We start from the raw sequence: 15,788 nt of genomic DNA, 5'->3' as shown, positions 1-15,788 counted from the left end.
GCTGGGCAGGATGGAGAAACGGGAGAAGGAGTGGACCGGACCACTCAGGAATCTGTGTTTACCCTTTTCCCTCCAGTTCATTAAACCAGCGTGGTGGAGTGGTTAAGAGCGGTGATTTGGAGCGGTGGATTCTGATCTGGAGAACCGGGTTCGACTCCCCACTCCTCCACATGAGCGGCGTAGGCTAATCTGGTGAACTGGATTTTGTTTCCCCACTCCTACACACAAAGCCAGCTGGGTAACTTTGGGCAAATCACACTCTCTCAGCCCCACCTACCTCCCAGGGTGTCTGTTGTGGGGAGGGGAAGGGAAGGTGATGGTAAGCCGGTTTGAGTCTACCTTAAGTGGTAGAAAAAGCTGGCGTATAAAAACCAACTCTTCTTCTTCTCCTACATGTCTTGTGGATCAGGGATCTCTCATTCATCGTTTGCAGTTCAGCCAACGGTATTTCGAGCCCAGGAATCCTGGCTACCATCCCATCCCTCCTTGCTGGCTTAGCTCTTCCTCCTCAAGAGAATGATTCGGCTGGAAATTCTGGCGTTCTGCTGCAGTGGTTTGCCTTGAATGAAGTCGGTAGTTTCACTATAGGAAGCGAAAGGGAGAGGGAGGAAAACAAGGAAACGAGGCATGTCACGTTACCCCTGGGCACTGCAGGGAACCTACCCAATAGCCTCGCTTTCAACTTTATGATGGCACCTTAACCCTTAGAAGCCTCTGGCTGATCGAATCCAAGAGAATATTGGACCAATAGCATGAAACAGTAATGAAATGTGGGATTCTCCCTCTCTCTCTCTCTCTTTGTGTGTGTCTGTAAATGTGCTGTTTTGATTGTGCAACAGCCAGATGTGTATCCTACAAGTTTAAACCAGTTGCATCCAGGAAGCTGTGAAAGCAGCAACTAGTCAACAACCGGGACGCCTCCAGGACCTCTGCCATGACCCCTTGGAGGGAGCCAGTGTCTAGGAATCAGAGGGAGATTAGCACCTGCTATAGGACAGGGTTGGCACAGGGTGGGGGGAGGCAGGAGGTTGGCCTGGCAGTGGTGACCTGAGCTTTTCGCACATCTGCCCAGTTACTGTTAGGCAGGGCTCTGTGTAGGGGTGTGGCACGGACAAGGCACGGTGGTCTATACCCTGCCCCATGAGAGGAACCACTGTATATGTCACCTGAGACACTGACCTTTCTGATTTTAGGTGACTTCTTTCTTGAAAAGTTTAAAAGACATCATTTCCTAAGTTTTCTTTAGGCAGGTAATGAGATGAGAAAAACAAATCCACAAATCTCAACCTGTATTCCTCTAGGAGCTTTTGTGAATCTGAGCTCATGAGGGAAGAAAGACAATTTTAATGATTGAGAAAAAAGCACCAAAGGGACCCAAGCGATCCCTATGGAGAAGACCTGGGGTCTCTATTATCTTCCTGAATCTACAACCCTTTGTGATCACAGGATGAAAAAAGATCACCCAACAAGCTGTCAGGTCCCTATCGCTGCGAATGGTTATGAAGCTGAGGAAACCAAGGTGTGTTGACCCTCATCTTAGAAGGCTTTCAATATTGGCTGGCTCTTCCAGCCTTGGAGACCAGGACCTCCTTGGGAAACATGGGAATCAGGAATAATTTTTGTCCTCTCTCTGATCTCTCTGATCAAGACTCAGGTCTCCAATGGGCAGAAAGTTAAGTAGCAAGACCAGTAGTGGTAAGTAGGAAAGGGACCGAGTGACTGTTCCACCTAGCCATGTGAGGAGGTAAGGAAATTGGGAAAACTGGAACAGCTGACCAAGACCTAGGCTGAGGATTTCTCCACCCATTTCTGCAGGTAATGTAAAGCCTAGATGTGGTCAAAGGCATGAGTCTTTGGTACAAGCCAAAAAACAAGAACATCAACCAGAGACGGCCATAGGGTTTACCCCCTACTTTATGGAGGTATGTATGGAGTCTATTGAATTTTATGACTTCATTTAAATTGTACATTGTTTTGGATGCTTCATTGTATCAGCTGCTTTAAGTCCCTGGAGCAGGAGAAAAGCAGGATAAAAATATTTAAATAAGTACATTGTTATTTCTGTTTTTTCCCCCAAAGAGGAAATTCTAGGTGTTTGCTGTTTTCATATTCTCTCTGGTATCAGAGGAGCATGCCTATTATTTTGGGTGTGGTGGAACACAGGCAGGATGGTGCTGCTGCACTCATCTTGTTTGTGGCTTCCTGGAGGCACCTGGTTGGCCACTGTGTGAACAGACTGCTGGACTTGATGGGCCTTGGTCTGATCCAGCAGGGCCTTTCTTATGTTCTTATGTTCATACTGGAGGGAGAATCCTTGATATTAGCCTATTGAGATTTCCTTAGATATCATTTTCAAGGCATTGTACAGGGTAGGCTTTATCAGAAAGCCTGTAAGAGAAATGGTGACAGTTTTCTTCTTGAGAGAGGGTTAGTGGATGATTGATAAACTACCTGCTTTTTATGCAGGTAATCTGAATTTCAATCCCCAACATCTCCAGTTGCTAGAATATTGAGTTTTAGATGTAATTAGCCAAAGCCAAGTAAACTGTGCTGAGCTAGATCCATCTCTAGTCTGACAATATTGAGAAACATTACCAAAGTCTCTATGACAACTTCATATATTCCCCTGACATCACTGGTAGTTGAGTGAATTTCTGTATATCGACTTTCTGGATATCATCTGGCAAAGTTGGCTGGCCCTCACAGTGGTATTGGCCAGAAACCGGTGGCCTGAGAAACTCCAGTCTAGTTGTTGAAGGTCATCTGACAGAGAAGCCCAAAAGTATGATGGACAAGTCAGATTGTGGCGGGAGCATTTCACCTTGTTGTGTTAATTTTGTAATGTGTTTTACAAATGGCATACATTGTTTTTGTTAATTTATAAAACAATAATTCATGGACTCATAAAATTAATGGATGACATAGAATGAATTGTAGATTGCTTCATAAATATACATAAAAAGGTAAAGGTAAAGGTCCCCTGTGCAAGCACCGGGTCATTCCTGACCCATGGGGTGATGTCACATTCCGACATTTACTAGGCAGACTTTGTTTACAGGGTGGTTTGCCAGTGCCTTCCCCAGTCATCTTCCCTTTGCTCCCAGCAAGCTGGATACTCATTTTAACAACCTCGGAAGGATGGAAGGCTGAGTCATCCTTGAACCGGCTACCTGAAACCAACTTCTGTTGGGATCGAACTCAGGTCATGAGCAGAGGTTTGACTGCAGTACTTCAGCTTACCACTCTGCGCCACAGGGCAGAAATGGCTGACGCGTACCAGGATGGAGTGTTGCGGGTATTGTCTGACTGTGGTATTGTCATGTTGTTGTAGTGCAGTTTACAAACTTTGCAAGTGAATAGAGCCATTATCTCCTAAGCATTGCTATAGGATCCTGCAGGAATGTGTACCAATGGTTTAAATGCATGTGTATGTGTAAAACACTTAGGATTTGAACCCACGTTTGAATACGAACCTGTTTTATCCAATCTGGGGTGCCAATTGTTGCGGGTTAGTGTGTTTTAGCGCTTATGCTTTTAGAATGGACCCCTTTTTGAGAAGAAGTATGTTATTTTATTTAGTTAGACACTTAATAAGCAGGACTTAACTGCTTCTTACCGGAGTAAGCTGTTTTTGAAGTGCGCCAATAAATTATGAAAAGAGACATAAATGTATGTACAGTTTATTTTACACAATGTAGTATATGCATGTAGATGGTTACAAAGTTTTAAAATGTTACAAAGGTTCAGACATTATGAGTCTTGAACATGTTTATGTTGCAAGCATTCTTTTACAATCTTTATGCCTCTATATGAGAGTATAAAACTTTAAAACAGTAATAATATTTCATTTAAGAAATAAAGCAGTTACAGAAATTTTGTAAAATATGGTTAGTGCAATGGATAAGATCCGATATAGTTAAAAGCATTTTAATTTAAAATACACAGAACATCATAAAACATAAGACATACTTCACCTAGTCATGTTATTTGCTAACCTCCCCAGCACAGCAGGGCTTAGTTCTGAATAGTTTCCAATTCATGTTAAGGGTCTTATTCCAAGACACTGAAAGACTGGACAATTCTACCAACTATTTTGTCAGATTGCACAGAGAAGCCATTGAAATTCATAAACATCAGCACAACTTTAACAGAAAAGAGGAGAGTTTAAGAATGAATAAGGCTTGGCTTCCTGCCCTGAAAAACCTCCAGACAAAGACAACATTCAACAATAGCCATACAGATTAGTTTTGGATTACACACATTAACAGATCACTTCAGGATACAATGGTTCCATATTAACATACCATACCCTCATTAGCACATTATCTTGATACTTACAGGACAATACTTTTGCAGGACAATACTCAGCTCAAACCCAACCCCTTTCTGACTATATATTACTCTTCCTACACCCTTGACACTGAGAGACACTGTCCTTCAGTGTTACTACTCTGAAGATGCCTGCCACAGTTGCTGGCGAAACGTCAGGAAAGAAAATTCCAAGACCACGGTTACACAGCCCGGATAACCTACAAGAACCAATGAACTCTGACCGTGAAAGCCTTCGACAATATCATGTTAAGGATATTTAAATCTTTTTGGTCCTTTATGTGTTATTTTAGTATTTTAATGTCTTTGCAATGTATATTTTTGGTGTATGCAAAGGTCAGAGAAATCTCTGGTTCCATGAGTTCATGTCAGAGCCAGACGTTATGAGCCCTTAAAGCATATTTTCAGTCCATTCCAGGACTAAGTTTATGAAACCATAGAGAAATCTCCTAGTGTTCTTAGCCTATGAAAAGGCCTCTGATCTATGTTAGGATCAGGGAGATCTATATGCGTATGCAAAGCTGAAGTAAAAGCTATGCAAAGCTGAAGTCACTCAGCTATCTGCGGCTATGTGAAAGCTTAAATCTGTGCAAATGTTCAAGAGTTCTGTGTAAGACTCTGTTTTGTAGTCTCTCTGATTGTGCCAATATTAAAGAGATCTGTATGTGAACCCTTAGTTCAACGCGAGAGCCTAAAAGCTCCATGGATCTTAATCCATGTATAAAGAGTTCTGTGTAAGAACTGAGTGCAGAGGTTTCCCTGTCAGTTAGGGAAATCTCTGACTCATGCTCTAAGAATGTTCAGAATTCTCTGTTAGCTAGAGAAACATCTGCTGCAAGCTCAGAGAATAAGCTCCTGGTCTCTTCAACTCTTTGAGGGGTTGAAGAGACCTGTGTAAAGGGAGCTATAGGTTTTACAATCTCCATGTCTGTCAGGACTGGGAGGCCTGTACAAGATAGATCTTAGTGAGAACCCATTAATACCTGCTAGCATTAATGAGATCTCAGTGTTACCATATTCAAATATGGAAAGATCTAAACTCTTAGACTCCACACTAAGGTTGATGGATTCTAAGAGTCCCCATCTTATTTATAAGATGGAGAAGTCTGCAGGCATTCAGTTCAGACATCCAGTCCTAGCAAGGGCTGGCTATCTTGAAAAGAATCCCCCTTTAGGGAGATCTCCAGTCTCACAGGAAGACTTGTAAATGTTGGAGAAATCTGTAAGTACCAAGTTCACACAAGGGCTGAATACTTAAAGATAAAAAGGCAACAAGGTCTTAGAGCCTCAGTTCATGCAAGAATCAAGGCTGAAAGTCTTTTACATCCCAGGTAAGGGATGGAGAGATCCCTTCAAGTCAATGGGTATCAACCTGTTAGGAACTCTAACTCTTGGCTAGTAAGTTCCTCCTTATATACCTTTCAAGATCAGTATTCTTCCCCACCCTTGACACTGCTTGGCAGGATTTGATCTTGAGATTGTTCCAGTTCTTTTGGAACTTGAGCAGCAGCTGTTTTGCTCTTACCATATTTGGAGTTCCTTCCTACAGCAGGTCTTTTGCTGATCATGGCCATTTGCATTAAACAGTCAGTTTATGGCTTTATGACATTTCTTAAAATATAACTTTTCCCAGCATTTTCTTCATGTTAAGAATATGGTTAATTTGATGCTTTTCTTTTTTTCCCCTCTGAAAGACCTTTTTAACTTAAAAGGACTTAAAACTTTACATCTAATCACATTGTGACATTTCATTACATCATAGCTCTCAATTAGCAAATGTTATGAGAATACAGAGGGAAAGTCAGAGTTCAGAGTACAGAGGGAAAGTCAGAAACACCTGCTGCTTGCTGCTAGCTGCTCGCTAGTGTTAAGATCAGTTTGAATATCCAGCAGCTCTTTGACTAAAAATAACTAAGCTGAGTCATTTCCTTTGAGAAGCAGGCTTTGAGAAACCCTGTTTCTCCTTTCATATGCAGTTTAAATGGATTTCAAATGGGAAAACTCTATGTTTTTCCTCCTTTTGTGCAGGAGCCCGTAACAGGTGTAGCGGTTAAGAGTGGCAGACTACTCTGGAGAACTGGGTATGTTCCCTCACTCCTCCACACGAAGCCTTGGGCTAGTCACAGTTCTCTCCAAACTATCTCTCCTCATGGGTCTGTCTCTCAACAGGAGAAGCTCTGAATGGGGGCTGACAACCTCACCTGCACCACCGAATTCATCTTGGTGGGACTCACCAATCACCACAAGACACAGACTCTGCTCTTTGTGATCATTTTTGTCATCTACTCGTTGACCCTTGGAGGGAACCTAGGGGTCATCGCGCTGGTATGGTCAGACTCCCATCTCCACACCCCGATGTGTTTCTTCCTCGCACACCTCTCAAGCTTGGAGATGTGCTATGTCACTAGCACTGTACCTCAGATTCTGGGCCACCTTCTAATGGGCCACGGAGGGTTGTCCTTAATCCGTTGTGCATTACAGACGTACGTTGCTTTGGCTCTGGCTTCTGCCGAAGCGCTCCTGCTGGGTGTCATGGCCTACGATCGCTACTTAGCCATCTGCCGTCCCCTGACCTATGCCACTGCCATGGGAAGATGGCGCCAGGTACAGCTGGCTTCAGTCTGTTGGGCAAGTGGCTTTTGTGTCGCAGTAGTATGCGTCAGCGTCAGCTTCAGCCACCGCTTCTGTGGTCCCTGCTACATCAACCACTTCGTCTGTGAGATACCAATGCTGATGAAACTGGCTTGCGATGACACCCACACCACAAAAGCCGTCATTTTGCTATTTGCGGGGATGGTCCTCCTGATACCTTTTTCAGTGATCCTGATCTCCTATGGGCTCATTTTGTTTTCCGTGTTCCAAATGCGCTCAGCCAGCGGACTGCGCAAGGCCTTCTCGACGTGTGGGTCTCATTTCTTGGTGGTCGTCATGTTCTATGGCACAGCCACCCTTAACTATATTATACCTCAGGCAGGAAGGCCTCCTGATATTGACAAGCAAATTGCCGTGTGGTGGTCACCCCCCTTCTGAACCCTGTCATTTACACTCTGCGCAACAAAGATGTCCATCAGGTGATGGCCAAGGTGCTGCGAAGACGGCGTTTCTGAAGAACAGCTAAGTGGTTGAGATTGGCCTAAAGGATTACCCATTGAAAATGTGAATATTGTGAATAAAGATCTTGAATGCTGTGTGTTTGCAATGAAGTTTCAGTCTCTGTTCAGCATAGATATTGACTCAGGGGTCTTTGCAGCAACACAATCTAACAATCTAAACAACACTATGAACCGCAAGCTAGATTTTTTTAAAAAAAATATTATTATTACATTTTTATTCCACCTTTTTTTCAAGGAGCGGAGAATAGGGTTGCTAACTAAGAAGAGGAGCTGGTTTTTATATGCCGACTTTCTCTACCACTTATGGGAGACTCAAACTGGCTTACAGTCGCCTTCCCTTCTCCTCCCCACAACAGACACCCTGTGAGGTAGGTGGGGCTGAGAGAGCTCTAAGGGAGCTGTGACTTGCCCAAGGTCACCCAGCTGGCTTTGTGTGCAGGAGTGGGGAAGCAAATCCAGTTCACCAGGTTAGCCTCCGCTGCTCATGTGGAGGAGTGGGGAATCAAACCCGGTTCTCCAGATCGGAGTCCACCGCTCCAAACCACCGCCTGGTGGGATAATTCTGTTTTGCAGGCCATTCGGAATTCTCCGAGGTCCCGCAGTAGGGTTGCCAACCTCCAGGTACTAGCTGGAGATCTCCTGCTATTACAACTGATCTTCAGCTGATAGAGATTAGTTCCCCTGGAGAAATTGGCTGCTTTGGCAATTGGACTCTATGGCATTGAAGTCCCTCCCCAAACCCTGCCCCCCTCAGGCTCCACCCCAAAAACCTCCCGTCGGTGGCGAAGAGGGACCTGGCAACCCTATCCCACAGGGCCCTGGTCTCATTAGAAAGAGAATTCCACCAGGCTGGAGCCAAGGCCAAAAAGCCCTGGCTTAGGGTTGCCAAACTCCAGGTAGTAGCAGGAGATCTCCTGCTATTACAACTGATCTCCAGCCGATAGAGATCAGTTCACCTGAAGAAAATGGCTGCTTTGGCAATTGGACTCTATGGCATTGAAGTCCCTCCCCTCCCCAACCCCCGCCCTCCTCAGGCTCCACCCCAAAAACCTCCCGCCGGTGGCAAAGAGGGACCTGGCATCCCTACCCTGGCTGTAGTTGAAGACTACACATTTAATGACCTGTGGGGGGAACCACTGTATAGATAACCTGAGACACTGATCTGGTTGATTTTAGCTCACTTCTTTCTTGAAAATTTAAAGGACTTTAAAAGAATCATTTTCTAAGTGTTCTTTAGAGTAGTGAGACTGAGGTAAGACAAATAAAACACAAGTCCAGTGGCAACTTAAAGAATAAGAAAACTTGTATTCCATTAGGAGCTTTTGTCAGTTGGAGCTCTTGAGGGAAGAAAGATAATTTTAATGATTGAGGAAAAAGCACCAAAGGGACCCAAGCGATCCCTATGGAGAAGACCCATAATCTTTATTATGTTCCTTGATTCTTCTACCCTTTGCGATCAAAGGATGAAAAAAGATGACCCACTATGTTGTCAGGTTCCTACTGCTGAGAAGGGTTATAAAGTTGAGCAAACCTAGGTTGTGTTGACCCTCATCTTAGAAGGCTTTCAATATTGGCTGGGTCTTCCAGACATAGAGACCAGGACCTCCTTGGGAAACATGGGCATCAGGAATAATTTTTCTCCTCTCTCTGATCTCTTTGTTCAAGCCCCTGATCTCCAGTGGGCAAAAAATTAAGTAGCTGGACCAGTAATGATAAGCAGTAAAGGGACTGAGTGACTGTTCCACCCAGCAATGTGAGGAAATGGGGAAAACTGGAACAGCTGACCAAGACCTAGGCTGAGGATTTCTCCACCCATTTCTGCAGGTAATGTGAAGCCTGGATGTGGCCAGAGGCATGAGTCTTTGGTACAGGCCAAAGGGCATGCACATCAACCTGGGACAGCCCTGCTTTATCACTTCATTTCAATTGTACTTTGTTTTGGATGCTTCATTGTTATCAATGTCTTTGAATCCCCAGAGCAGGAGAAAAACAGGGTAAACAATATTGAGATAAGCCCATTGTTCTTTCTGGCTTCGTTTTCAAATAGGAAATTCTGGGTTTTTGCTGTTGTCATACTGGAGGAACAGTCCATGATGTTAGGCTATCGAGATTCCCACAGACATCATTTTCCAGGCAGTGCAGAGGGCAGGCTTCATCAGAAAGCCTGTAAGAGAAATGGTGTCTGTTGTCCTTCTTGGGAGAGGGTTAGTGCCTGATTAATAAACCACCTGCTTTTTAGGCAGGTAAAGGGAATTTCTGACCCTAACATCTCCAGTTATTAGACTCTTGAGTTGTAGATGTAGTTAGCCTAAGCTGAGTAGATGGTGCTGAGCTAAATAAATCAGCAGTCTGACAATCTTGAGAAGAATTACCAAAATCTCGATGGCAGTTTCCTATGTTCTCCTGACATCACTGGTAGGTGAAGAAGAGAAGAAGACGAGTTAGTTTTTATATGCCAACTTTCGCTGCCACTTAAGGGAGAATCAAACCAGCTTACAATCACCTTCCCTTCCCCTCCCCACAACAGACACTTTGTGAGATAGGTGGGGCTGAGAGAGTGTGACTTGCCCAAGGCCACCCAGCTGGCTTTGTGTGTAGGAGTGGGGAAACAAATCCAGTTCACCAGATCAGAGCCCACCTCTCCAAACCACCACACCACACTGGCTCTCCCAGGTGAGTGAATTTCTATATCGGTTTTCTGGACATCACCTTAGAAAGTTGGCTGATCCTCACATTTGTATCGCTCAAAAGCTGGTGGCATGAGAAATTCCAGTCAGGTTGTTGAAGATCATCCATCAGAGAGAAACCCAAAGGTATGATTGACAAGTCAAATTGTGGTATGACTGACTAATCAAATTGTGGTGGAAGCCTTTCACAAAGAGCCAGCGTCGGTTTCAGGTAGCTGGTTCAAGGTTGACTCAGCCTTCCATCCTTCTGAAGTCGGTAAAATGAGTACCCAGCTTGCTGGGGGTAAAGAGTAGACGAACGGGGAAAGCAATGGCAAACCACCCCCAAAACACAGTCTGCCTAGTAAATGTCATGAAGTGACATCACCCCATGGTTCAGGAATGACCTGGTGCTTGCACAGGGGACCACCTTTGCCTTTTTTTAATCGTTTCTCATCAGCAAATGCTGATAACACATTGTCCCACCTGCTTCTTTCCTTGCAATTGCTAACTTAGGTGTGTTTGAGAATGGGAATTTTAGCCTCACTGCACTGTTAAGATTTTTCTAAAAGTCAACAATTGTGATGGGAAAACTCACTTTTCTTCTGCCATGCAGTTATGGAAGCTGGTCATTCTTTCGTTATGATAATGGATCAGAATAAATGTTCTGTATGAGGAGATTTTCTCCTAGTAACACACCCTCCAGCTTGAGAGGAACAGGGCACTCACATAGCTTCTTCTCAGAGGATTTATTCAAAAATCATGCAACGGTTGGCACAACTGATACAATCGTAGAAGGTGAAATCCATGTTACCTGCTAAAAATGACAGTTTCTCAACATTCCTCTCTCTCTCTCCAGGAGAAGCTCTGAATGGGGGCCGACAACCTCACCTGTACCACCGAATTCATCTTGGTGGGACTCACCAATGACCGGGAGACACAGATTCTGTTCTTTGTGATAATTCTCGTCATCTATTTGTTGACCCTTGTGGGGAACCTAGGGGTCATTATGCTGATACGGGCGGACTCCCACCTCCACACACCGATGTATTTCTTCCTCACACACCTCTCGAGCCTGGAGATCTGTTATGTCACTAGCACTGTACCCCAGATGCTGGCTCACCTTCTAAGGGGTCATGGAGGATTGTCCTTAATACGGTGTGCTTTACAGACGAATGCAGCTCTGGCACTAGGTTCTGCCGAAGCGCTTCTGCTGGGTGTCATGGCCTACGATCGCTACTTAGCCATCTGCCATCCTCTGACCTATGCCACTGCCATGGGAAGAAGGCGCCAGTTAGAACTGGCTTCAGCCTGTTGGGTGGGTGGCTTTTATGTCGCAGTTGTATGTGTCAGCATCAGCTTCAGCCACCGCTTCTGTGGTCCCTGCTACATCAACCACTTTATCTGTGAGATACCAATGGTGATGAAACTGGCATGCGATGATACCCACACCACGAAAGCCATCAATTTTCTATTTGCAGGGTTGGTCATCCTGATACCCTTTTCAGTTATCTTGGTCTCCTACTGGCTCATTCTGTTTTCCGTATTGCGAATGCGGTCAGCCAGCGGACTGCGCAAGGCCTTCTCGACTTGCGGGTCCCATTTATCAGTGGTCATCATGTACTATGGCACCACCACCCTTAACTATATTATACCCCAGTCAGGAAGATCTCCCGATATTGACAAGCAAATTGCCGTGTTGTATGTTGTGGTCACCCCCCTTCTGAACCCTGTCATTTACACTCTGCGGAACAAAGATGTCCATCAGGCGATGGCCAAGGTGCTGCGAACATCAGGCTTTGCCCTGAAAAGTTGAATGTTAATATTGGCCCAAAGGGTCACCAGTTGAAAGTATGGAAATTGTGAATAAACATCTTGAATGCTGTATGTTTACAATGAAGATTCAGTCTCTGTTCAGCACAGATTTGACTCAGGGGTCTTTGGGATAACACTATCTAATAAACGATACACCCTCTCATGGACCAGTAGCTAAACTATTTTTAAAAATGTCATTATTACATTTGTATCCAATCCTTCCTTCAACGAGCTGAGAATAGGGTTGCCAACTCCAGGTTGGGAAATTCTATACCTTGTAGAAGAAATATGTCGATGGCCTTTTGTTCATGGCCTGTTTCCTCTGGATCTGCTGCTCTCCAACTGCACAGTATTTGCAGTCGAATTCTCAAAACCCTATGCACAGGGGCTGTCCCCCCTGAAGAAATTCCAGGAGTACCTTGTGATCAATTGTTCATCCCCAGAGAAAATGCAGAGCTTCTGAACCAAGTGTGAGTCCCTCCCCCCCGAAACTACTGCTTTGTAATTGGCTGTGGTGGTTTTTTTTTTAAATGTCATGAGCCCCCGCCAGCCCCACAGTGGGATTTTTTCATTTGATATGAACTGAGTGGCCATTTTTCAGCCAAAGCAGAGAAGGGTCTGGACACCCGCCCCCCCCCCCAACCAATGTGCTTCTGCATAACTCAATGCAGGGGTCATAAGAACATAAAAACACTTGCATAGTCATTTGTGACATTAATTGTTCCATTGGTAGTCTTGCACTCGCACAAAAAACAACATGCCCATAAGAGGATCCATATAAAGAGAGGGTGGCAGATCAGCCCGACTTTGTTCCATCATGCTGAGAATGGAAACTGACCCACGCTCGCTGTGAAACTGACCAAATAAGCAGCCACATCGGTTGTTTGTGATTATTTCAGCGTTTTCTCAACTGTTCAATCTGAAAAAAGTTTGTCATGGAAGGCTGCAAATTCTGCACCTCCTCCACATGATTCAGATACCACAACTGCTTGATTGAATTTAAACTGGAAACAGCAAACTGCTGGCGCACATAGTGTGCTTGACAATCCTTATCAGAAGTAAAAAGCAACCGAAGAAAGCCTTGAAATAGATTATTTGGATCCTAATCTATCTTGCTTGCTGTTAGTTATTTTCCATCCATTGTGTACTGCAGATCGCAGGTCTGCAAAAGCCGTCCCTTGCTGTAAATCTCAGAGCAGCATGCCTCTTTAAAACTTACAAGGATCGGCAGTACAGAGCCTGTGTTGCCTTCACAGTCAACTCATTGCAGTGATTTATATTTTCAAGATCACCAGCTGAAATACTTTGAATGTTTTCAGCATTGTGAAACTAGTCTTCCAAGATTTATTTGTTGGGGTCAAAGATGTAACTACGTTGATGTAACATTGTACAGCCAGTTGTTATAAAAGGACCCTTATAGACTGTGTATGCAATTGTGGTTGTTTATATTCGCAGCTTTTGTTAGCTAGCTAGTTAGATTCAGTACAGGCTTTAGTTTCATAATTGAATTAAATTTATATATACTGTTGCAAACTGTGCCTGTTTATAAGTGGCTTACTGTATATACTTTCTAAGTGGTCGTAGTACTGTCATTTTTCTACAATACCATTTTACAGTACTACTATTTAGCCTTGGTTGTTGTTGTTAACCTCCAGGTAGTAGCAGGAGATCTCCCGCTATTCCAACTGATCTCCAGCTGATAGAGATCAATTCACCTGGAGAAAATGGCCACTTTGGCCATTGGACTCTATGGCATTGAAGTCCCTCCCCTCCCCAAACCCCACCCTCCTCAGGCTCCTCCCCAAAAACCTCCCACCAGTGGCGAAGAGGGACTTGGCAACCCTAATTACAAGTGATGTTATTAGACCACTGATGAAGGCCTGGGGGCTGAAACGCATTTGGATTGTGGTTTTAGTTTATCAACCTGTATTAGTTGCCATTGTGCTTTCTTTTATATAATTTTTAATGTTTTAATATAATCAGCACCTTAAAATAAATATATTTCTATACATAATTGAGTCTCCTCCATTGAATCTGTCTGCTGACTCTGAATACGCTGGAAACAACATGGGCTACATTTTAAGTAAACAGAACAACTGACCTGATGATTTTAGGTTATTTCATTATTGGGAAGTTTTGTTTTGTTTTTAAAAAAGGATTTAAAAAATGTTATTACATCAAGTGCTTTAGACCCAAGAGGCTGAAATAACAAACAAACTGTAATTGATCCAGAAGAAATCACCGAAGGGACTGAAGTCAAGTGGCCCTTGTGGAGAAGGTCTGTAGTCTTTATCCTCTTCATGAGTCCTGAAACATTTGAGATGATAGCAGAATTACACACTATGCTGTCCATTTTCTAAGGCTGAGAATATTTGGGAAGCTGGAACAAGCCAGTGTGTGTTGACCCTCATCTAAGAGGGCTTCACATATTGGCTGTAGGAGAAATTCTCAAGATGGTTTAGAATTTGAAATCCAGATTACATACTTTGCATTCATCTCAAAGGTCACCAACTTTTCCAAGACAAGGATGGCCATCCACTTGAGGCCATGGATAGTTGCTGTTAGTCAAAGGAGTGTGTTATCAGCTAGAGGGACCATTTTTCTGACTCAACATAAAACAGCTTCTCTCCCAGTGTTAGAGGCCAGGGCCTCCTTGAGAAATATATTTATCAGAAATAAGATCTGTCTTTCTACTGGAGACTCTGGTCTGCATCAGTAGCAAGTTAAGCAACTTGTACTCCCAACCAGGTATGTATATGATCTATATATTTTGGCAGTGTGTATGTGTGCACCAAAGTGGTGACTTATTCTGGAGGATCTTCAGAACCTTCAGAACATTTTGGGAATTCTTTGTGCTTTGCTTTTATTACCGGAGGAACAAACAGGAGAAAAGGTACTGATATCTTGCCATGGGCAGACTTTTCATCAAAAGCTTCCTCAGTAGTCCACATATGATAACTTGTACAGACTTCCCTAGTAAATCAGGTTGTGAGCTCTGTGATAGAGAAGACGGTAAACATGTAAGGTCCCAGGGGGGAATAGTATCTCAAGTGAAAGGATATCTAGTAGCAGAGCTCAGACAGCTCAGATAGGGGTCTTTCTAGGAATCATGGAGAGCTACTACCACTAATAGTAGATGATACTCAGCCTCCCTTAGTAGAAAGGCTGATTCTGTGCTGATGTTCATAAGAACATAAGAAAAGCCATGCTGGATCAGACCAAGGCCCATCAAGTCCAGCAGTCTGTTCACATGGTGGCCAACCAGGTGCCTCTAGGAAGCTCACAAATAAGACAACTGCAGCAGCACCATCCTGCCTTTGTTTCACAGCACCTAATATATTCAGCATACTCCTCTGATCCTGTTCTTACAAGTCACCGGTGGAACAGTGAAATTCTTTATGTTAACTAGAATACTAACATTCAATCTACCCAGTGGTTTTAAGAAATAAAAGTAGTGGAGTGACGGACAGTGTGCTCCTAAATACAGTTGCCCCCTCCTCATTGACTTCAGAGATAACCTTCTTTAGTAGTCTCATATGAGCAACGGTGTAGATTTTTCTTCTTTGGAGCAGGATAGTGGCTCAGTGGTACACCACCTGCTTTGTATATGCAGGTGATCCCAATCTTAATCTGCATCACTGGCAGTTAATAGAATCAGGGCTGGATCTGGGGGGGGGAAGGGGGAGCACCTGCCCCATGCAGCACACAGAGGGGGGCGGCAGCAGCAGATTATATATTAAAAATATGTATATAATATGAGGGGTGACAAATTGTACTCCCCCCCCCCCGTCTCAAAAATGTAGATCTGGTCCTGAATAGAATAATTGGTTTTTAATGTTGGGAAAGATCTTAGGGCAAGAGCATA

At 43.9% G+C, this 15,788-nt stretch overlaps 2 protein-coding genes across 2 annotated transcripts; both read left to right on the top strand.

Moving 5' to 3' along the window:
* Positions 1-6,510: 6,510 nt before the first annotated feature.
* Positions 6,511-7,359, top strand: LOC130490337 (olfactory receptor 2D3-like). Its single transcript, XM_056864165.1, has one exon. It carries the CDS (start codon positions 6,511-6,513, stop codon positions 7,357-7,359), a length of 849 nt encoding a protein of 282 aa, XP_056720143.1.
* A 3,620-nt stretch (positions 7,360-10,979) lies between these two features.
* LOC130490336 (olfactory receptor 2D3-like) lies at positions 10,980-11,924 on the top strand. Its single transcript, XM_056864164.1, has one exon. It carries the CDS (start codon positions 10,980-10,982, stop codon positions 11,922-11,924), a length of 945 nt encoding a protein of 314 aa, XP_056720142.1.
* Positions 11,925-15,788: the final 3,864 nt, after the last annotated feature.

Source organism: Euleptes europaea, chromosome 18 (assembly GCF_029931775.1).
Source record: "Euleptes europaea isolate rEulEur1 chromosome 18, rEulEur1.hap1, whole genome shotgun sequence".
Taxonomy (NCBI): Eukaryota; Metazoa; Chordata; class Lepidosauria; order Squamata; family Sphaerodactylidae; genus Euleptes; species Euleptes europaea.
This window is presented reverse-complemented; position numbering and strand designations above follow the sequence as displayed.